Source organism: Corella eumyota, chromosome 7 (genome assembly GCF_963082875.1).
Source record: "Corella eumyota chromosome 7, kaCorEumy4.1, whole genome shotgun sequence".
In the NCBI taxonomy this organism is placed as follows: Eukaryota; Metazoa; Chordata; class Ascidiacea; order Phlebobranchia; family Corellidae; genus Corella; species Corella eumyota.
The window spans coordinates 721079-742321 of record NC_137496.1 but is presented as its reverse complement, the minus strand read 5'-3'; the positions used below and the strand labels follow the sequence as shown (position 1 = coordinate 742321).

The 21243-nt window shown below is 31.5% G+C and overlaps 9 protein-coding genes across 10 annotated transcripts; 6 read left to right on the top strand and 3 right to left on the bottom strand.

Annotated features, from left to right (window-relative positions):
* Positions 1–24: 24 nt before the first annotated feature.
* Positions 25–1495, top strand: LOC145759560 (uncharacterized). The gene is made up of 5 exons (XM_082573412.1): positions 25–145; positions 325–561; positions 636–871; positions 939–1100; positions 1233–1495. The coding sequence occupies exons 1-5, from the start codon at positions 25–27 to the stop codon at positions 1419–1421; spliced, it is 945 nt and encodes a 314-aa protein (XP_082429538.1). The 3' UTR covers positions 1422–1495.
* Positions 1496–1658: 163 nt separating this feature from the next.
* Positions 1659–2962, bottom strand: LOC145759558 (interferon-stimulated gene 20 kDa protein-like). The gene is made up of 4 exons (XM_082573411.1): positions 2495–2962; positions 2250–2380; positions 1954–2160; positions 1659–1820 (listed from the first exon to the last, which is right to left on the bottom strand). The coding sequence occupies exons 1-4, from the start codon at positions 2871–2873 to the stop codon at positions 1659–1661; spliced, it is 879 nt and encodes a 292-aa protein (XP_082429537.1). The 5' UTR covers positions 2874–2962.
* Positions 2963–3055: 93 nt separating this feature from the next.
* Positions 3056–3370, bottom strand: LOC145759557 (acyl-coenzyme A thioesterase 13-like). Its single transcript, XM_082573410.1, has one exon. It carries the CDS (start codon positions 3368–3370, stop codon positions 3056–3058), a length of 315 nt encoding a protein of 104 aa, XP_082429536.1.
* A 1031-nt stretch (positions 3371–4401) lies between these two features.
* Positions 4402–5748, top strand: LOC145759913 (cubilin-like). Its single transcript, XM_082573768.1, has one exon. The coding sequence runs from the start codon at positions 4520–4522 to the stop codon at positions 5651–5653; it is 1134 nt and encodes a 377-aa protein (XP_082429894.1). The 5' UTR covers positions 4402–4519; the 3' UTR covers positions 5654–5748.
* Positions 5749–6056: 308 nt separating this feature from the next.
* LOC145759041 (transcription factor CP2-like) lies at positions 6057–8966 on the top strand. Its single transcript, XM_082572772.1, has 2 exons — positions 6057–6692; positions 6933–8966. The coding sequence occupies exons 1-2, from the start codon at positions 6123–6125 to the stop codon at positions 8571–8573; spliced, it is 2211 nt and encodes a 736-aa protein (XP_082428898.1). The 5' UTR covers positions 6057–6122; the 3' UTR covers positions 8574–8966.
* Positions 8967–9793: 827 nt separating this feature from the next.
* On the top strand, positions 9794–10585 carry LOC145759556 (uncharacterized). Its single transcript, XM_082573409.1, has 4 exons — positions 9794–9929; positions 10003–10310; positions 10355–10362; positions 10543–10585. Exons 1-4 carry the CDS (start codon positions 9851–9853, stop codon positions 10583–10585), a joined length of 438 nt encoding a protein of 145 aa, XP_082429535.1. The 5' UTR covers positions 9794–9850.
* Positions 10586–11036: 451 nt separating this feature from the next.
* LOC145759861 (transmembrane protein 242-like) lies at positions 11037–11855 on the top strand. Its single transcript, XM_082573716.1, has one exon. The coding sequence runs from the start codon at positions 11148–11150 to the stop codon at positions 11574–11576; it is 429 nt and encodes a 142-aa protein (XP_082429842.1). The 5' UTR covers positions 11037–11147; the 3' UTR covers positions 11577–11855.
* Positions 11856–11949: 94 nt separating this feature from the next.
* LOC145760468 (succinyl-CoA:glutarate CoA-transferase-like) lies at positions 11950–13590 on the bottom strand. The gene is made up of 3 exons (XM_082574368.1): positions 13311–13590; positions 12801–13175; positions 11950–12729 (listed from the first exon to the last, which is right to left on the bottom strand). The coding sequence occupies exons 1-3, from the start codon at positions 13405–13407 to the stop codon at positions 11990–11992; spliced, it is 1212 nt and encodes a 403-aa protein (XP_082430494.1). The 5' UTR covers positions 13408–13590; the 3' UTR covers positions 11950–11989.
* On the top strand, positions 12030–19335 carry LOC145760467 (transmembrane protein 181-like). Of its 2 annotated transcripts, XM_082574367.1 has the most exons (17): positions 12030–13740; positions 14013–14116; positions 14310–14377; positions 14459–14549; positions 14655–14754; positions 14997–15141; positions 15510–15590; positions 15941–16040; positions 16221–16288; positions 16357–16511; positions 16735–16792; positions 16953–17107; positions 17348–17430; positions 17641–17730; positions 17859–17884; positions 18456–18522; positions 18632–19335. In XM_082574367.1, exons 1-16 carry the CDS (start codon positions 13733–13735, stop codon positions 18492–18494), a joined length of 1371 nt encoding a protein of 456 aa, XP_082430493.1. In that variant the 5' UTR covers positions 12030–13732; the 3' UTR covers positions 18495–18522; positions 18632–19335. The 2 variants fall into 2 exon arrangements, with proteins under 2 accessions (XP_082430493.1, XP_082430491.1); XM_082574365.1 differs by lacking the exon at positions 17859–17884 and having other exon boundaries at positions 12033–13740; positions 18632–19334.
* Positions 19336–21243: the final 1908 nt, after the last annotated feature.

Below are 21243 nucleotides of genomic sequence, written 5' to 3'. Positions count from 1 at the left end.
CTTCCGTGGATCTTATAAGATGTAATGACGTTGGATCGAGTTAGGGTTTATCTTGTCGGAGCACTCTTCCTAATAACTCTTTGTGCTGCCGCAACCTTCGAAGCTTATAGAGAAAACAGTTGGGGGACATGGAGAAAAAGTCAGGGTAGTTAAAAACAAAAGATATAAAATAAGGATAGCAGGAATTTTAACAGTCTTAGGGCATCCACCCTTCTAGAATAATCACCTGTTCGCCTAGAACTACCAACACCAATCAGTTTTTTAACGACCAGTTTTAGAAAAATAATTTTAGGGGACGGTTTAGTTAATTTTTTTCCTTTTTAGCGATATCAAACTGCCTCCCCCTCCCCCCACCAATTGGTTGTTCTACTGAACATGGCACTAAAGAAGTTTTAACTGGCGATGAAACCGATTTTGGTTGGTTATGTTTGGTATGTGTGGGTATAACGTTGACTGTTATGTCGGTTATAAGCTACCTTCTATCAGATCTTGATCAACCATTTCCATTTTTCGAAAAAATGACGTCAAAACGTTCGATCATTCTACTTTGCGTTACATCAGGTAAAGTGAACACATTTTGTAACTTATTTTTAATATTAATTAACTCAACTTTTTTATATTTATCGAATTTTCAGGTGTCATCGACGTTCTTGTTTGTGTGATTGCAAGTTTTCGAATGAGTGTTCTTTCAACGATGCAACGTCGTCAAGGAATATTTGGAATACAAGGAATGGTGCCTGTTAGTTCAACCTCTTTATATTTATGTGCTTTCGCTGCTTTTTGTGCATTTTTATCGGCGGTTGTCATCAATTTGTTGCCAATGAACTTAGACGGAATAGCAAAAAGCAAATTATCGAAGACAGTGAAGCAGGTTAGATGAAAAACCTTGGTTTAAGTGAATATTTAAAAAATCATAACTTTTTTTCAACGTACTTTAGCACATGGCTCGGAACGTAATGTACCCAGAAGACAAACGCAGTACAAAGATGATTACTTTCTCAAGCATGAGTGGAGACATGGAGGAATTTGCGGCAGAGCTGTGTGTGAAGACTGTTATGCAATATGGCTTGGAGGAAGATGTTGCAGAGCAAGTTAAGCAGGTAAAAACTATCAAGGTTTATGTATAACCGTTAATTATTTTTGTCACCTTTACATTTGCTCACAAAATCAGCTTAGAAGAAGGTAACATAGGGTATAGAAGAGATTAGCATAGCAAAGCAATTTTGTTTTAGAAATTTGAAGCAAAGTACGGCCCAACTTGGCACTGTGCAGTTGGTGGAAATTTTGGCAGTGCAGTTCAACACAGAGCAAATGAATATATTGAGGTATCAATGCCAGAGATGTCAGTGTTATTATTTAGATGTGGGCAACCTAATTCTAAACAGAGTAAGAAAAGTCAGAACAGCAAAGCTAAGAAGTAGTCAGGGAAAATATAACAAAATAAATAAAAAATTGCAAACTTTTAATTTCTCTTTATGAAGAGGTTATCATGTTAAATATGGCATAAAATCTTTTTACTATTCTTGTTAAAATAACATAAAGCACGAATTTATTGTTTAATTTTATTTTTGAGATACGCTAAAACACTAACATAAAAAAAAACGTTAATCGTGGAATAAAGTTAAAAATAATTTACTAAATTTAAAATAAATATTTGATTAATTGTTTGTATATTGAGCCCAGTATTCATCCTTAAACATTTCTGGATTTCTCGTAAACTTTTCGACAACAGTTTTATTGCTGTCCAACCAAAGATGAGAAATTAATTTAAATATATTTATCGTAGCGCGGGCATCCTCAACTGAACAGTGGGTGTGAGTCTAAAAATAAATTAAAATGGGAATAAATTAAACTTGAATATTAACAGTTTATTACATGTTTAGTTAATGTTATTTAAAAGCTTTGATATTATACTAACAAATTAAAATGTAATTTATAATGCCTTAAACTTACTTGGATGGATTGATTTAGTAATAGTTTTGACATTACTTGAAGTGAGGTTCGTTTATTATCAGGAAAGTTAACTCGTAATGTGTCTACAACATCAGGTAGACATGCAATATCGATAACTTGGCAAGATGGTAACCACACTTTGAGGCTTTTTAAATCATTTTTAATTGAATGGCCCACTACTATTTTGCCATCAATAGCATTCAACACCTTTATAAAAGTAGAAAAAATGGTTAGATCAATAAAAGGTAATAAGCAACAGCATAATGTTTAAAGATAGTTAATTAGGATTAATTTACCTCTTTTTGTGCTTGAATATAAGTTAAACAATTTGGATCTAATAATTGTTCTCTTGTGATGCCACTGTATCTTGTGTGATAATTAAGAACTGGATATTTTTGCTTTACATAAACATCGACCAGAACTTCACCTACCAGGTAAAAATATTAATTTTTGAGTTTATTCCTATGTTATACTTACAAACACAAATTTAAAATTTTTTGATTCTGGGCTTTAATATTTGCTGGATTAATATTAAAATTACCTTGGTAACTAATTACAGAGCATCGTGCCAGGGACATGTCCGACATTGTAGTTTGAACCATCTCACAATCTAAAGAAACAACAATTGGTTCAAGCACTGAAAGATCAGGTTTGTCTTCGATTATTCTTGTAGAGATTTTTATACTGTCCAACTGCTTTGCAGCATTATTGTTTTTATCTTGATTGTGTTGCTTAAAAAAGTCCAATTGTCCAGCAATTTCGGAAGAAGTGTGAAAATAGGAAGATTGTTTTTTTATGCAAAACGTCATTGCGTTCGATTTTTGATTGAAAATTCTAAAGTTTTTTTGATGTACGGCCAACTTTAATAAATCTCTATGTTTTGAAGTAAGTAAAAGTCTTATACAATTAAGACAAAGCATGTAGCAGCCTAAGCATTTCTAAATGCAAAACAATTTAACAAACTGATAACAACATAAAGTTAGTTAGTTAAAGGTTTGTATATATAACATATAGAACACACAACTCTATTGTTTGTGTAAATATACTATCAACAAATATTAAAAATGCATAAATGAATTTAAAAGTAAGTAAACAAAAAGGTTTAATTGGTTTTGTTAGATGGTGCTTTCATGTACTTTGTATGGCGTCCTGATGCTATCAATTTGTTATTTTGATTATGGATATTAACGACAGCAAACCCAAGTATATTTCCACATCTTAGCACTTCAGTTGTAATCTGTAAATTATCTCCTACTTTTGCAGATGAAATATACGAGACATTAAGATCTGTGCTGACACCAAATTGATGTTGGGGCATTGTGCTTAATGCAATAGAAGAAACCAGGTCAACTACAGTGGCAGTACAACCTCCATGTAAGGTATCATTCATGTTAAGATGTTCCTTCCCAACTTTCATTTCGCATTTTATTTTTCCTGCGTCGGCCGATATTACTTTAATATTTTTAAGGCAGGCTTCAAATCTTCCGCTGTTTAGCGAAAATTTCAATAGCTGGGTTATTCTATCAGTCAAAGGCATTACTGTACACCTAAAATTATCCTTTTATTTAAAGTTTTATGACTGTTACTGGCATATACAGTAAAGTAAATTAAGTTTTGTTTATCCACGTGTTTTATAGGACTCTTAACTGAAGTATGACTCAATCCACATACAAATATATCGTGACGTAAATTGTTAACATCCTGTCACATTTTTTGTGCGTTTTGTAATAGTTTTATGGCAAGAATTTAATTAAAACATAAAAAAATTTGGTTTATTTGTTTAAATTAATATGTGTGGTATATTTTTATTCTTTTTTAAAAATCATTTACGGAAATTTTTTTTGTTTACCAAGTCTTGGGGGGCTTTCTAAACATGTGTATTCGTTCTCATCGCTATAAATACTTCTTTATGTAGAAAAACACCTTAACATCGTGTTGAAGTATTAGTGAGCCTATGAACAAAGTTACAGTAACATCAAAAGAGCTGTTCAATATGAAACGAAACGTGTTTTTTCTGTTGTTTTTCATAGTCATAAGCTTTGGGATAGCAAATTCTTCTAGTCAAAATAATGTAAGCATAACATTTTTTTGGTTATATATTCAAAATTTGCTATATTTATAAAATAAGTTATATCTTTTTTGTTATTTTTTTTTTAAACAGACCACGTGCGAAAGTCTTACCAGCCTAACTGCAAATGAAAACCAGGAGCATATTTATTCGCCAAACTACCCATTAGATTATAACAACAACATAGACTGCTCTTGGCTGATTACTTCCTTGGATCCTTCTTACATCATAGAACTGCACCTCGTTAAATTTCAAACTGAGTCTTGTTGCGACCAGATCAATGTATACGATGGTGATTCTGATTCTCAACCCCTTATTGATTACTATTATGGTACGCTAAGCGAGCAATTTGTATATTCCACGGGTAACAATATATTTATTAAATTTTTAACCGACGGAACAGTAACGAAATCTGGATTTGAGTTAAAGTATAGACACGTTTTTCCAAGTACTCCTGTTACAACTACCACAACTAAAGCGAGTGATACTACAACGACAATGCCCCACACCACTACAACAGTTCAGTCTAGTGATGATATAATACATATATTTCCCGAGGTAGGTGTGTATTATTATCTAGTTTCTCAAAACTACCCAGATGGATATGAAATCAACAGCTATACGACCTGGCGTATACATGGTTACTCATCTGAGTATATTATAGAGTTTTACGTTCTTGATTCAGCATTAAATCTGTACAACGACACCCTTTTTTTTCACGATGGTTCGTCTGAGATGTCTTCTTTAATTACGTCGCTCATACTAGGAAGCTACTGGCAAAACCCAATGCGGACGTCAGGTGAAGACTTGTTCGTTGCTCTATACAGCGATTACTTGTACACTAACAGAGGCTTCCGTATAGGTTATGAGCTTATCCCAAAACCAGATCCAACGACGGTAGGTACAACACTCAGCTATGTTCCAGTAGAATGTGACCACGACGCGAGTTTCTATTCCTATACATACGAGAGTAAGATAATCTTTCCTATAAATCGTCCTGAAACATTCGGAAACGTAGACTACTGCTTCACTTTTTGGGCTTATCAAAGCGGAGATGTCGTAGTTGAACTAAATTTAATTAAAGTTGACCTAGCTAATTCTGGAAATCAGCTACGGATTTTTGATGGGGATTTTACCGATTCAAGCAATCTTATCGGCGATTTTAGTGAAGTCACAGCCTCCACGTTAGTGTACTCATCCGGTATTTATATTTATCTTTCACTGTCGAAAGACAAAGAAGCTGTTGCAGAAGGATTTGACATACGCTATATTACAGCCGAAGTAAATCATAATTGTTCCATAGTGCACAACGCAACCAACACTTCAACAATAACATCGAAAAACTACCCCAACAACTATCCAAATGACCTAAACGAGTGCTGGTTTTTGAATCCACCAAATAAAGGGGCTCGACTGTATATGACGTTTGATGATTTTACTACTGCAGAAGCGGAAGATGTGGTAACTTTGCACTCTGATAACAACGACTACGAATATACATTCTCAGGATCTTACCAAGGAAAGCCTACTTTCTCATGCGATGTCGGTCCTGGGGCTTATTTTCAATTCCAGACCAACGAGGTTACTCGATTTCATGGCTTCTCTCTTTCTGTATCTTTCAATGATGTTTAACTTTGTGTTTTTGATACGATGAAAACTTTGTTTCCAACAGAACGACCTCATTTTATATTTTTGGTTTTGGAAATGGTGGTATACAAATAAAAAATAGTGGGATAAATTAAATGTGAAGGGTGGCATTACCTTTTAATAAATAAAATATTCAATTGCAGATTTTTAGACTAAATTCACTTTGATTTTACTAAAAATGTAGAGTTATTAATATTTGCAGACTGAGGATAATGAAGTATTGTAAAATACGGTTTCCGCAATCCGAAATATCCAAAACATTGATCCGCGTTTTGCATATACCCTAAAGTTGCCGAAATTTTTTTGTAAACAAACGCTTTATATAATTTAAAAACATAAATATATCTTTAAATTAATTATATCCTTCTTTTTTTAAGCTTGTGAGAAAACTTATTTAAGATTTTATCTGTCTGTCAGTTTAATTTAATTAAACATTCCGTCAGAACGTAAACGCATGCAGAAAATTTTTCCAACTGTGAAAATTAAACCGATAACACTGGCGTCAAAAACTCAAGTCGATTCCTCGCCAATTTCATCGAAAACTTATCTCTTAGTTGTCCCTACCGGAGCACCATCTAATAGTGAACAAAGCAAACGACTTGCCGTTGGAAATCTCAGTTCCTCTGAGAAAAATCAAAACCAGTTTTTCCATTTACTAGAAGACGATATCCAACCAAAAACATTAAAACGGAAAGTACCTGCGACTATAAGTCCTCTTACAGGAACAAGACTCGCTCATTTTAGTCGGAAAGACCAACAAACTGCCCTTGTCAGATCCTACCCCAATTCTGGTATTCCTCTTAGCCCGCCCTCTAGTGGAGAAAGTAGCTCTAGCTCCTTATCGTCAATCACACAACGACATCCAAGCGTGACTTGCGTGCCTTCGAACACGCCCCATTTACTTGGAATTAGTGATGAAGAGAACTTTCCATTTAACAAGGAAGAAACGTTATCAAATAGCATTTCTGTAAACCAACTCCAGGAAACTTCACTAAATCTTACGACTACTGGAAATATTGCTGAGGTAAGGAGATTTGTTAATTGTTTTAAGCATAGTCATAATTGTGTATAATTTTTAAATGCAAATTGGTTATATAGTTTTAAAGTTTTTTTTAAGAGTCCTAAACAATACATACACTGGGTTCTGAGTTTGATTCCTATTGTTGCCATGTCCTAGTAATTTAAGTAGGGCAACAGTGGTACTAAAAGTACCCTTAAATTGGGCTTGAGGGTTGTCTTTTTAAATATAAATATTATAATTAAGGATCATCAATCTCAAAGTGATAAACAAGATTTGTCTACATGGGTGAAAATGGATGGCATGGAATCTGATCTAGTCAAGGATTTTGATAACAATTTGTCTGGACTGGGACTCGAACTGGGGGCCAACGCTTACAACATGAGTGAGGTTTTAAATTTGCCGATATTTCGCCAAGAAGGACTTCTCTCCAATGCCACTAACCAGGGTTTGCCTCCCTTGCAATACATGTTATGTGCTCCTACATCTCCTGCTACCAAAGTATATGAGGAGACTCTAACTTATCTTAATCAAGGACAATCATATGAAATCAAACTGAAAAAACTAAGGGAGATACAAAACTTGGGAAACTTAAAACTTGTTAAAAGTCAACTTCGTGTTGTGTTCCATGATCGACGCTTGCAATACACAGAATACCAACAATTTCAAAGCTGGAAATTTAATAGACCCGGTGATAGGTTGCTTAACATTGATATCCCGATGTCTGTCGGAGTTTTGCAGCCTCGTGAAAACCCTGATCATCTTAATATTGTTGAATTTGTCTGGGAAATTGAAAAAGAAGCTTCGGTTTGGATACAAGTGCATTGTATTAGCACTGAGTTTACCCCTAAAAAACATGGAGGTGAGAAGGGGGTGCCATTCAGGATTCAAATTGATACTTACGCTCTAGAATCAAATGGTGAGTTGGGACATTACATTCATTCTGCTAGCTGTCAAATTAAAGTCTTTAAACCAAAAGGAGCGGATCGTAAACAAAAAACAGATAAGGATAAGATGGAGAAGCGCTCCACAGACGATAAACTTAAATATCAACCTTCTTATGATTCAACACTTCTAAGCGAATGTATGCCAACCTTAAACCCAATTGATCCTACAGATGTAGATTTAACTCGGCCCTCCAGTCACACTCATATATTAGAGCAAATAACAGAAATGGTAACACCTCAAACCAATTACTCAGTTGTATCACATAGCAGCTCAAAGGCTATAATGCATAATGATAGAAGAACTAAATCGTACAGCCCTTCGTTAGATTCTATTGCAATGCCTCCTCCTTGCATTCCAGCCCCAATTTCACAAACAATTAACACAGCGCAGGAAAGTTCAACGAACCATTATAAAAACAAGAACAAATCAAATATTATAACCTCATCTACAACACCCTTGCAATTACAAGAATGGCTGCAACGCTTTCGCTTTGGGCCCTTTATCAAGCATTTCACCAACTTTTCTGGCAGTGATATATTGGCCTTATCTAGAGATGATGTAACCCAAATATGTGGCTGTTCCGATGGTATAAGACTCCATAATGCACTCCGAGCTAAAACAATGCATCCGAGACTTACAATATACTTAACACCAGCTGTGAATAAAAATGATGATTCAATGCCCATTTATAAAGCCTTCTACCTTGAAAGAGCAACAATAGAAGAGTTAACGAAGGCGGCAAGTGCTTGTATTTTTCAGGACAATGACACTTCACTTTGCTCCAGAATTTCAAGGATTTTATACCAACCACCAAGATCAAATATTCATGTTTTAGTAACAGATGAAGTGGTGGCGGTGATGAAAGATGAGTCATCATTCACGGTCTCATTTATTAAAACTGAAAACCCTGACAGTTTTCAGGTTTTATTGCGCCCATAGCTTGTTTATAATTAATCATAATTCGCTTTATTTTAATTAAAACAAATTATTTTTAATAAAAAAGGTGTTGACCTTTTAATTCTGTTTAATCAAGGTGTAGTTAATTAAAATCTAGGTTCTGATATTTTTAGATTTGTGCCATAATTACAATCATTGTTTAAACATTTTCTTTTTAAGAGTTCCTTAAGGTAAAGCACTTAAATTAATTTTTTCAATAACTTCTGGTCTCTGAACAAAGCTATTTTGCTTAATTTGCTTCTTTTAATGCTATATTAATTTTAAATTGCAATATTGAGTCAAAAAGTTCGTTTACATCTAGTTGAAGTTCGATTTTGTTTCTTTATTCCTAAACTAATTTTTCCTGGTTCTTTTCTCTTTTATATTGCAGTATCTTGCTCGCATTAAGTTATTGGGAAAATTTTGAATTTGTTTTTGATTATTGCAATTTGTAGGCTTTAATTAGCATTAATTATAATTGTTATCATGTTCTAAGCGCTTTTGGTAAAATAAATTAAAAATTGGACATTTGGAGTTTGTGTTTTGAGAAATAACTCGTACAAAAAAGTTGTTTTTCAAAGAAACTGTGTGATAATAATTGTGTACTCAATGACGTAGAAAAAGTATTTTATTACCAATGAGATCGCCAAGGGGTAAATTTCAATAACATCTTATTTTTACACTTACAAAAACAAGATATTAGAATGATGAAATATATATGAATCATTGTGCGGATAACCAAAGGTTCTGTTGTATGATCATCCATATATTTGTCACGTTTACATTGAAACTGAATCAAGGGCCTTAAGGGTAGTACAATGTCCAATTACTTCCAATTACCATAAAATCTTATATTCTAACTGATTTTATAAAGTTTTTTGTTCACGATTTTGCGATTTATTTGCATTGCATATATTGTTCTATTATAGTTTCCGTTAAACAATTTAAGTAAAAGCAAATATTAAAACTCAGACACCTTAACTGGTTTTAACATATTAACTACATCTATATTTGTTTAAAGTATATTAAAAAGACCCTAACCACTAAATAATAATAAATTGATTTGTTGTTTAGAAACTGGATGATGAAATTAATGGAATTAAATCGAAATTTTTATATTAATCATCGAAAAAATTTAAACTTTTCCTAATTTAATTGCGGGTAAAATAAATGCTTATAAAAACAAACAGTTTTTAATTAAGTTTATAATAAGTTTTTAATTGTTTAAACATTTACAATTAAAGGTCAATTTTTAAATTTTATCAACACTTCTCGTCAACATGAAAACTGCCTGTCTAATTCTAATATTGGTTGGAGTCTGTATGTTGGCTCAAACGAATGGATTTCTTCTTCTTCCCAGTAAGTATTGAGTTTAAATAGTTAAAAAGATTTTGTATTATATAAGTTGTAAAAATTACTATTTATGATTTAGATTTTCCAAGGCCGACTCGAGACCCCTGTTTAAGCGCATGTCATAGAGATGCGATCTGTACACCCCAATTCTTTGGAGTAAGATGCACTTGCAAATTTGGTTTTTCTGGTGATGGTAGATTTAACTGCCAACGAACCTGTAGGCGACCCTTTATATCATCCAACACAAATTACAGCCCTCAGAAGACAACCTACAACGAATTTGATCGAATACGGTTCTCATGCCCTTCTGGATTTCAATTGAACGGAGATGATTCGTTGCTTTGCCATCTTGGATTTTTTAGAGGAATTTCGCCAACTTGCGAACCAGTAAGTTTTACATTTTAAACTAAAAACATTAAATAATATATAAGGCTTTGAGGTAAAATTCAATTCAGCGATTTAATACGCATTTGGTGAAATACAAAAAAAGGAAAACAATTTTGGGGTGTCTTCAAACATTATTGTATATAGTATTTTTACTAGTGGTTTTGGCACTGATTTTAAATCCAACCTCTTGCGGTAAAGATATATTTTAATGTTACTTATTTTGATTTTTCAGAGAAATCTCCAATAATCCTTCAAAGAAATTTGGAAATCATTGAATGTTTGCTTCTTAAATTACTAAATAAAGATACAAATGAATTCAATAAATTTAAAGTTGTTTTGCTTTTTAACAAACTTAAGATAGTTTTAAAAGAAATACTACTTGTTTATTTCATGTTTACTTGTTCAAATCAATAGAACTTTTAGTAGAAATAAAATTAAAAAGTAAGCGATTTTTGAACAAGCAACACATCTTTAAGATACGTATAACTCTAATTAATGTAATTTTTACAAAACCAAAATTATTTATGTTTAAAAAAGGAATTTATTTTAACCGATATACTATTTATTCCGGTATATTGCTGTTGAAAAATAATTATCCTCGTTTTTATAAAAAAAAATAATAATTTAGTTAGATTTCAAGATAGGGTATTCCCCTTGTTTTCGCATTAAAAATTTTTTAAAAGGTTACGTGAATTTTTTTAAACGCATTTTTAAAATAACCTAGATTTAAAACTGATGTTGTACAGTAAATAAGTAAATATTGGGCTTCTTGTTTATTTAAAGGAGTTTGTAGTTTATTTATTATATATGCGATAGCTGCCTAAATTTAAACTAAATATGGAAAACTCAAAACACCCAGAAAAAGACAAAAAAGCTTCTCTTAGTCCGATTCAAAGTGCAGGGTTTTTATTCGGCGTGGCAGGGATGTCAGCGATTGGTGGATTTGGAATGATGTTGGCCCAATCTAGAAAACGAGACCCAGTTGATTTTCAAAGCAGTGTTGTCATGGAAAACGGTTTAGAAAGTGGTCCTAGATTAGCATTGCGAGCGCTAGGGCGAGCTACAGTGTACTCTGTCACCGGGTTTTCGTTGTTTTGTTTTACAGTCTGGAAATTAATGGGTGTTAAAGACCTTAAAGAGTTTACAGCAAAAATGCAAAGTATAATGCCTAAAATTCCACCAGGAAAACACTCAACAGGGGAGAAAGTTGACTGGGATGAAATATTTGGAACTAAAACTAACGATCAAAAAAGCAGTGAATCTTAATGACTGTTGCAGTTAATCTTAATGAATTTGTTATTTATGAAGGGTTTTCTACTATTTAAGTTGATTATTTATTACTAGTTTTAAAAATTTACATTTGTTTTAGTAGCTTACAAGAAGTATTTTGAATTAATGTTTTAGATATCCTTAACCATAATTCTTCTAAATTTACTAGGTATTAAATATCTTAGTTTTTAAAAATGAGAAAAGGTACAACTTTAATTTGCATAATTTTTTGCTTTATTTTTTATACATATTATTAATCGATAAAAAAGGTATTTATTGAATAATTGCATAGATAAAATAATTAATATTAAAAACTACATGCTTTTTAAATAATAGCAAATTAATCTTTTAATTTCAGGTGTAGGTTTTAATTAGAGGACAACTACATACAACTTGTTTTAAAAACGCTTTTAAGCTTTTATAACTTTATCCAGAACCAACTGTTTAATTTCTTCTGTTGTGTAACCTCCTACTTCAGTGAGAACTTCTCTTGTATGTTGACCTAGCAATGGTGGCATGGAGTGTGAGTATTCATGCTCAGTGTAAGTAACAGGAGGACCTGAAACTCTAATCTTTGAATCTTCATCCTTAGAGGAGATTTCTTGTACTATACCACTGTGTACAACTTGAGGGTCACTAAATACTTGGTTCATGTTATTAATGGGACCATAAGGAAACGGTAGCCCCTCAAAAATTTTAAGCCATTCTGTGCAAGTTTTCTCACAGAATCTTTGCGTTAATATTTCAATCAGTTTTGATCTATGGAGAACACGGCTTGCATTATCATTAAACCTTTCATCAGATTTAAGGCCTGGAAGCTCCATGGTATCACAAAGTAACTCAAAATGTTTATTGTTGCCAGCACCCACAGTCAGGTAAACTTCATCCTTTGTTTTAAATGCTTGATAGGGAACAATTGACCCATGCCCAGTGCCCCATCTCTTTGGCTCCACACCAGAATTAAGATAAGCACTTGCAATATGGCTCAACACAGCAACTTGTGTGGATAAAAGATCACAATCAATTTTTGTTCCTTTTCCAGTGCTTTCTCTTTGAAGTAGAGCAGCTAATATTGCACCATGAGCATATAGTCCAGTTGCAATATCAGTAACAGCTACTCCTGCTCTGCAAGGGTCTCCATTTTCTGGGCCTGATAACATAACAAAAGTTATTAAAATTTTAATGATATTTTAACCCCTAATTGTTTGTTAATGGTATTACCTGTAATGTGATTAAATCCACCAATTGAAGCTGCTATGACATCATAACCACCTCTTTGTTTATATGGACCCACTGAGCCGAAACCTGTGATCGAACAATACACCAATCCTGGATTAATTTTATTTAAAGCATCGTAACCAAGCCCAAAAGTTTGTAATTTTCCGGGGACGAAATTTTCTATTAAAACATCGCTTTTTGAAGCGAGTTTTTGGATAATTTTTGCACCATTCTTGCTCTTAAAATCAACGGCAACGCTTCGCTTGTTCCTGTTGACTGCCACAAAGTAGGCACTCTCTTTGTTGTCAAGAAAGGGAGGTCCCCAAGTACGAGTGTCATCACCTGAAGTTGGGTGCTCAACCTTGATCACATCTGCTCCTGTATAGAAAATATAATAGTGTTAATACTATAGCTAACCAAACCAAATCTTACATTTTATTTGATAAGGCAAAATATTTATGCCCTTTACTAAGGTGTAGCATTTTTAAGGGTTAAGATAAGTTAAATACATACCCATATCCCCGAATATTTGAGTCGCAAATGGTCCAGCTAAAACTCGGGTTAAATCAAGAATACGAACGCCCGAAAGTAAACGTTTTGTAGCCGACATTTTTATATTCTTTGCGTTTAAAGCCTTTATTAGTTTAAAAACTGTAGACTGATATTTAGCCTATGTTAATTAAAAGCTATTAACATACATAAACCCTTTAAAATGTCTATGTTTAGATGTAACATAAGGATATTATATAGGGCTTGCACTGTAACCAAAACAATACAATCCGTGACGTAAAAACTTGGTTTCTTTATAGCGAATTCAACGATTGTTGTGCAAATACATACGTGTTTCAACAACTTGCGGTTAAACAACAAACTTAACTTGGAATTAACTTTCTAAACTGTTTAAATCAACAACTATAGAAAACAACAGCTTAAAGATGGAAAGGTATGTTATAAATTGCTTTTAAAGTACTGAAGTTGACGTATTTTGACTGTTAAGTCCGTATTTCTATCTGTAACTTTGACTGCTTGATAAAAGTTTTAAAAAAGTTAAAATTACTAAATTTTGTGACAGTTTTATTGGTTAATTATAATTTACTTGCTTTAACTAAGTTTAAATGGTATAATAACTGACTTAAGAAAAATTTGAGATTACATTTTTGTTGTGGATTGGTAAAGTTAATTTTAGGATTTAGCAAATTGTACAATTTTTTTTAGTTCTATGCAAATGAGGTTGTACACACTTACAAAGCAACAATTTGTGTTGGTTTTTGTTGCTTTCATTTCCAGCTTTCTTCTAACAGCACTTACAGGATTAGCAGGTAAGTTAAATGTATTGATTAACACCTTTTTCTATAATGCAAATTCAAAGTTACGCTGGCAGAATTTGTAGAATAATTTTTGCCAACTTTTAAGTAATTTACGTATATCCGGCAAAATCCATAAGTTGTGCGATCATGCACCTTTTTAAGCTTTTGTAAACCAAATCAAATTTTTAATCACTTTGTTTGGTAGGTCCAGTTGTTTTATCTACCACAACAGTCAACTCTTCAACAACCATAACAAGTCCAGATTTAATTTCAGTAAGTTACTACACCCTGACATTTTAAAACAAAATATATTTGTACAACAAAAAACTTTGGTGATTTTAATTTATTTTTCAGACGGGGCCATTTTTATTTTTTTCTCCTGTTTTGACAACTTTTAATCAAGAAATTTGGTTGCTTACAAATATTCATATCAACAATGCACCTGGTAATAAATTTTAACTTACTAATAATTATAAAAATCAAAATATTTATAGCTCAGATATATTTAAATAAGCTGCCATAGCAAATTTCAATTAACTTATTTACTTAGGAACAATATATGGCCATAATTTTGAGTTAAATGTGACGATGTTTTCAATTGATGATGATGGTTCAGGTGGATCTGGATTAACTCACAGCTCACATATGAGGTTTATATTAACAACTTTAATAAGTTTAATATCAATTTAATGTTCATGAGTTTTGAATAATTAGTTGCAAATTACATTTCCTATTATACCAAATTATAATTTTTTTTAAACATTTTTTAATTTAATTTTGAACTGGCATTGTTTATGATTCAGTGCAATTATCAGACAACACTTTACATTTTTATGATTCAAAAATTATTAAACTTATTTTTTAAATTTAATTTGTTGTTGTTTTGTTGTAGAACACTTAACTGCCAAGGTGCAGGGTTCTGTGAACCAATTGTTGTCTTACATCTTGGATACCTTTCCCTGTCCAGGTTCCGAGTTAAAATTACTTTTGGAGGATTGGAAAATAAAAATCATTTGATCGATGATGTCATCTTTCAGGTATTTGTAAATTATCTTTTATTTTATTTATTTATTCTTGATGTAGAAAAGTCAACTTCACGACCTTAAAATAGAGTAACATCTGTTACCCAGTCCCAGTCTCAAGTAGTCTTTGGCAGTTGGGGATATTATTAATTATAATTGTCCGATAATATTAATTCTGATTTAGTGTTAGCTCAGCAGGAGTTTATATCGTTTAAAGCACCTTACTAAAGGCGCTACAGCTTGAGAGCAGTGGGGATTCAACTCAGGATGTAGTATAGCCAAGTGTTCTAACCACTATACCATGCTGGAAATTGCAGTACATTGTAACTTGACCTGTTTAACAACACCATAGTTTAATTCTTTCTTATAATTTTATGTTTTAGTTTAAAACTTACAACCCAACATTCACTCAAGTTGAAATTTGGTTTCGATTTGTATTCTTAGTTCTTACTTTCATGGTAACGGTAAGTGAAATTGATTTTTAGTTTTTGCAAAATTAGTTTTGTATATAAGTGATATTTGTCAAATGTTAAATTATTAATACCCTAAAACTATTTCTGCTTCAGTGTTGTCGATGTCCTATAGTGATGTAGTGACTAAATTTGTATAAAATGGAGCTTAATGTCTGTTATATATGTATGTCCTTTTATATCTTTTTAAATAAAGAAAAACTTTTGTTTATGTGCAGGTAAATTATTGCCCGCAATTATTAGTTAAGAGTTGTAACCATAAAACAATTAAAATGCCAACCGTAGGGCGAGCTATCAACTACTATTATCGCATTTAAATTTGCTTTTAAAACTTTTTTTTGTAGTGTTTATTTGCACACACTCTAAGAAAATATCACATGAAAAAATGGTCGATGGAACAAAAATGGATTTCAATTTTGTTGCCTCTTCTTTTACTTTATAATGGTAAGAACTTTTTGTTAAAATAGTAAGTACTTATTCAGTTTGTTTATATCATTATGTGTCCAAATCTTTAATACCTTATGTCAAATTTTAGCAAAATTTGTCACTTTTTTTTTATTATACTTATAAGTAAAAAATACATGATAAGTTTTTGTTTAAATTGTTTATATTTTAACTTTGTAGACCCAATATTCCCGTTAAGTTTTCTGGTCAAAAGTTGGATTCCAGGAATGTTTGACGCCTTTTTTCAGGTTTGTTGAATCAAATAAAAATTTAGAAATAAAAAATAAAGTTTAACAAAATTCTAATTAATTTTTAGGCAACATTCTTATGCATGCTTCTTCTTTTTTGGTTGTGCATCTACCATGGGATAAGAAACTACGGGAAGAAACATTTCCTTACGTTTTATTTCCCTAAATTGATCATCTGTGGACTGTTTTGGTTGTCAGCAGTTACATTGGGGTCATGGCAACAGTAAGTTATAATTTTATAATATTTAAGGAATGGTTGAAGTTACTTTTAAAGAGAGTGATGTAGTGTACCCCAACAGTAAGTTGCTGTCGAGGTCAAAAGCATACCAACCTGGTACACAAGACTAGATTGGGCTGTGGGAATTGTTTTAATGTGGCTAGGCTGCTAAGTCTGCCTTTTTACAATAAAAATAAAATATATATGACTACTTTGTTATTGTTATTAGGTATAATGAACTACAAGACCCAACATACCAATACACAACTGACATCAAAAACTTCAAGGTATTTCCTATCAACAAATAAACATTTAATATACTTGTGTACCAATAATTAATTTATTGCATGCCTTAAACCTTATTTTTTGTCAAGGTGTTCTAGTTTTTGATTTTTTTCAGAGAACTTTAAATTAAAATTGTATTTAACCAATTGTGTTCTATTCCAGGGCATGAAAATATTCTTCTTCCTGATGGCTGGCTTGTATGTTTTGTACCTTGGATTTTTACTTATCAGAGCGTTCACCGAGCTTCATGCAAAACCTTATTTCAACTTGAGACTCAAATTCTTGACCATTTTAACTGCTTGTGTGTTTGCCATAAGGTAGCATCTTTGTTTAATATAATTTGGTTAACTTATCAAAAAAAAAAATTTAGTCTAGTAGTAGTGTCGTTTATCGTTCATGGCATCAGACTACAAGCCAAAGGGTTTCTGCCTTGAGCCTGGTGTATACAAATTGCTCAAAACACGTCACAACAGCACACTCTTCTTCCCAAAAATATAAAATCTAACACACTAAAGTAAAATATTTAAATTAATAATTTAATTTCTAATATTTTTTAGTTTATCGATAGTGATTTTAAGATTTGGATCAAGTGTGTTACAAGATAACTTCACCGCTTCACTTTCTTCAAAATATCACAACTATATCCTTAACAATTTAACCATTAATAAATCTAAATTTAAAGTAGGCTTTAACTAATATTCTTACTCGGATATATATACTAAACTAGCAAAGGCAATTTGAGACTGAGACGGTACAACAAATCTAATGAATTATGATGAGATATTTTTATAACTTTTAGAATATGTTATATTTACATAATTTGTTTGTTTTTCCTTAACATAAATGTCACCTGCTGAGTTTATGTGTTTCTATGGACTTGTTAACTTCTACACCTACACCATGGCCTTCGTGTATTCACCAACGAAAAATGCCTTGACAGGTAATATATACATTTATTATTATTTTTATGTTTTAGTTATTTAGAAAATAAACCTAGATTGTTGGTGTACATAATGTTACCCATATTTTAGTTTATTGTTTTTTTAAATAAATCATTTTTTGTTTAAGAAAGTGAAGGTACTGCAATATTAGCAGTAAGTAAATGGAATGTCATTTTGCATAACTGGGTGATTTTTAACATAATTTTTGCACATTAGTAACCAAGTAACACCAACACGATATATATTATAGTGGTACATTGGGGAACATGTTAGAGTTATGGCAAAGTTATACTTGTTTTTTTTTGGTACATTTGACATGGTCAGCTTATTAATGTCAATATTTAAACATTTCAAAAGTGACAATTTGTTAAAAACTTGGTGACATTGTTTGGTGATTATCCACTTGCATTTACAGAAATATAAAGCATGTTTATTTTACTGAGTATTTATTTTCTATATAAATGTTTTTAATAATTTTGTTATAGTTCTTTGTCTTTAATCTGGAACGGTCAATTTTTTGGCCAAAACATAGGAAAACATTTGTTACCCTGACCCAGTCCCGAGTTCTGAAGTGCATACCTTTTATAGTGTCTTACTGAAGGATGCTACAACGTGAGATCAGTGGAAATCGAACCAAGGACCTTATGTAGTAAAGCCAAGTGTTTTGACCACTACACCACGCTGTCATTTATTTTTGTTTAACGATAAAATTTTGTTGTTTTAGAACCGGTCTTCAGATCAGATACAGGATTCACACTTTTGAATGAATCAGACGAAGATGTCTTATTTGGGTAGGAATTATTTTTATTTTATTTTAAGGATTTATTTAATTTTTAAATTATTCAACTTCAAATGTACGCAAAATAAAGTGCAAGTTTAAATTTAGAATGTTTGTTTCAGATATGATAATACCGAAGAAACCCCATTAACAAATGGTAACATGTCACACACAGCTTATTATGAACCAGATAACTGAAATCTTTAACTTGAATTCATTTATAAACAGTGAAGTAGATATAAATACAAAGGTAGCTTTAAAGGTAAAGATAGAATAGTGGTTATGGTTATTTTTTAAGTTTGTAATAATAAACAAAACCATAAAGAACAAAAAACTAATAATCTGTAATGTTTATGTTAAATCATTCTTTTTGCTAACCACTTTTTTATTTTTGCTAGCATGCTCACAAATATATTTTGCTTTTGTGCTTTTTAATTTATAAATAATCTTTATTGTTCAGGCACTTTGCCTTTTATTTATTTGAAGCAATTAATTTAACAGTCAACTTATTGTTATAGTGCAATAACTTTAATAATATGAATACTTCCATATAATAGTTAAGTGTTTGGGATATTTAAAACTTCGTATCAAGGGTCCCTGATAATAATATGATGCGTTTTTTTATTTAAATATAGATTTATTTTTAGTTTTTTTTTTATTGTAGTACAGTTTATATTTACTGACCTTTGCACATATTTTTAAGCTTATAGTTTTCTATATTTTCTAGCTTGAAACATGCCTTAAGTTTATGTTTTGTTATTTTTAAACAACATTACATTGAAGTTTAGTTTTAAATCTCTTTAGTTCATTATTTTTTTATATTTTCTATGTGAATAGGCTACTAATAAAGTTGCACATTATATTCTTAAATGCTACGATTTATATTTTAAATTTGTTAAATTGATTTTAGTTTAGTTTTGAGTAAAACTGGGGTAACAGAAGTTTTATATATACGTCATCAATTAGTATATTTACTTAGGGTAACTTTTTGGCAAACAAAATTTTTGACAATAAATGCGCAGAAGCCAAAATAACTTATTTTCGATAAAGTTTTCACTAAATACATTTTCCCATCGAGGATAAATGATATTATTTAACATCAGTTGTTGGCTTGAGGAGGAAAGAGTAAACCTTGATTACAAATTCCCGTGCGATATTTATCAACACGTGCTCTTGCTCCATTAAAGGCGTGGTTTTGCACTGTAGTAGTTTTATATCTAAAATTTCGAAGAAGAATAGTTTGGAAAGAAGTTCTATAGTTTATTGTAATTATATTAGCTTTATAAGTTTATTTTACGGGTTTAAGCCAAAAATAAGTTAGTTATCTAAGTTGTGAATTATGTTTTTAGCAAAAATAAAATTTTTAAATCAACATTATTAAGAGTTTGTACGATGTTAAGTTATTCTATGAAGAAACTAATGGAAGTATTATTAAACTGACACATTGAAGGTAAGTTTTTGTTATTTATAATCAAAATAAGATCGACGCTAAGCTAGATCACTTGGCCATAGATGTGAGGTGTAAACACGTGACCAGATACGCGAAGTGTAAACACGTGACCGGAGACGCGAGGTGTAAACACGTGACCAAACGTCATAGACTTATCAGGCGACCAGACCAAAAGTAAATCACACAGAAAAACCCGAGGCCATTTTGTTTGATATAACTTTTCGTTTTTGGGCAAGTTAAATAATGTTTTAAATAATTCCTCTACAACGATTAATGTACTTTTGTAAAGACTTACTACATAAACTTTTACAAACCAAGAATATATTATAACCCGTTTATGTTTTAATGCAGGTCATCCATTTTGGGAACAATAATCTGACAAATTAAAATCATCATTTCGGTCGTTACTAAAAATAAGATAAGTAGACCATCTTTTTTTTCTAATTTTTTAATTATTTTTTTACTGCAAGATGGTGCACGAGAGTCGCATTTTTTCAAATTTTATTTTTTGATAAAAACGTGATTTTTAAAATGTTAAAAACAGATTTGAAACGTTAGGATAGCTTATAGTAGACTGTAAATGCCTTTTTTGTAAAAAAATGCCAAAATATTTTTTTTTTATTTTTGGCCAAATTTAGCAAAAACACCAAGGCAACCAACCCTTGTAGAAAATGCCGAAAATCGCTGTTTTGGCGGGAAAAATTAGTCACCAAAATTCGACAAAAACTTGACTTTAAAGACTTTAAACTGACCTCTATTAAATTAAAAGGATATTTTTTTTGCCCCAAAGTGCCCAAAATTCTTTTTTTTTCGAATTTTATAATATTTTTTTTACTGCAAGATGGTGCACGAGAGTCGTTTTTTTCAAATTTTATTTTTTTTGTTCACCATTTCTATTCATTCGTTTTGTTTAATTGTAACTTCAAATCGTATATGATTAATAAGTACCAGTTGTGTTATTTTTTTTAGAAATGATATTACTGAACTTGGAAAAAAAAACAATTGGAATCAAATACAAAAGCGATTGGAATCTAGGAATCAATAATATTGGGTAATATTATGTTAAATAGATACGTGAATATCAAATAGATTTGCGTATAGGGGACATTCGCGTGACCTTTCAACCTTTAAGTAATACGCTAAATAAATAAGTACACGTAAATTTTGAACTTAATTCAAGCGGTCGCGTGACCTTTCGACCTGTTATTATTACGCTAAAGAAATATTAACTTAATTTAATTGTAGCTGTTGCGTGACCTTTCGACCTATTATCATTTTAAAAAG

What these genes read in the sequence shown, in the direction of transcription:
- LOC145759560 (XM_082573412.1), top strand. Translation starts at nt 25, where the DNA reads ATGACGTTGGATCGAGTTAGGGTTTATCTTGTCGGAGCACTCTTCCTA. An exon ending in TATCGAAGACAGTGAAGCAG is followed by an intron (nt 872 to 938) that starts GTTAGATGAAAA and finishes AACGTACTTTAG; the next exon opens with CACATGGCTCGGAACGTAAT. An exon ending in TTGCAGAGCAAGTTAAGCAG is followed by an intron (nt 1,101 to 1,232) that starts GTAAAAACTATC and finishes ATTTTGTTTTAG; the next exon opens with AAATTTGAAGCAAAGTACGG.
- LOC145759558 (XM_082573411.1), bottom strand. Translation starts at nt 2,873, where the DNA reads ATGCTTTGTCTTAATTGTATAAGACTTTTACTTACTTCAAAACATAGA. An exon ending in CTCTGTAATTAGTTACCAAG is followed by an intron (nt 2,381 to 2,494) that starts GTAATTTTAATA and finishes TTTACCTGGTAG; the next exon opens with GTGAAGTTCTGGTCGATGTT. An exon ending in TACTAAATCAATCCATCCAA is followed by an intron (nt 1,821 to 1,953) that starts GTAAGTTTAAGG and finishes ATTTATTTTTAG; the next exon opens with ACTCACACCCACTGTTCAGT.
- LOC145759557 (XM_082573410.1), bottom strand. Translation starts at nt 3,370, where the DNA reads ATGAAAGTTGGGAAGGAACATCTTAACATGAATGATACCTTACATGGA.
- LOC145759913 (XM_082573768.1), top strand. Translation starts at nt 4,520, where the DNA reads ATGCCCCACACCACTACAACAGTTCAGTCTAGTGATGATATAATACAT.
- LOC145759041 (XM_082572772.1), top strand. Translation starts at nt 6,123, where the DNA reads ATGCAGAAAATTTTTCCAACTGTGAAAATTAAACCGATAACACTGGCG. An exon ending in CTACTGGAAATATTGCTGAG is followed by an intron (nt 6,693 to 6,932) that starts GTAAGGAGATTT and finishes ATTATAATTAAG; the next exon opens with GATCATCAATCTCAAAGTGA.
- LOC145759556 (XM_082573409.1), top strand. Translation starts at nt 9,851, where the DNA reads ATGAAAACTGCCTGTCTAATTCTAATATTGGTTGGAGTCTGTATGTTG. An exon ending in TGGATTTCTTCTTCTTCCCA is followed by an intron (nt 9,930 to 10,002) that starts GTAAGTATTGAG and finishes TTTATGATTTAG; the next exon opens with ATTTTCCAAGGCCGACTCGA.
- LOC145759861 (XM_082573716.1), top strand. Translation starts at nt 11,148, where the DNA reads ATGGAAAACTCAAAACACCCAGAAAAAGACAAAAAAGCTTCTCTTAGT.
- LOC145760468 (XM_082574368.1), bottom strand. Translation starts at nt 13,407, where the DNA reads ATGTCGGCTACAAAACGTTTACTTTCGGGCGTTCGTATTCTTGATTTA. An exon ending in TCAAATATTCGGGGATATGG is followed by an intron (nt 13,176 to 13,310) that starts GTATGTATTTAA and finishes TTTTCTATACAG; the next exon opens with GAGCAGATGTGATCAAGGTT. An exon ending in TGGATTTAATCACATTACAG is followed by an intron (nt 12,730 to 12,800) that starts GTAATACCATTA and finishes TTATGTTATCAG; the next exon opens with GCCCAGAAAATGGAGACCCT.
- LOC145760467 (XM_082574365.1), top strand. An exon ending in TCATATCAACAATGCACCTG is followed by an intron (nt 14,550 to 14,654) that starts GTAATAAATTTT and finishes TTATTTACTTAG; the next exon opens with GAACAATATATGGCCATAAT. An exon ending in ACATTGGGGTCATGGCAACA is followed by an intron (nt 16,512 to 16,734) that starts GTAAGTTATAAT and finishes TATTGTTATTAG; the next exon opens with GTATAATGAACTACAAGACC.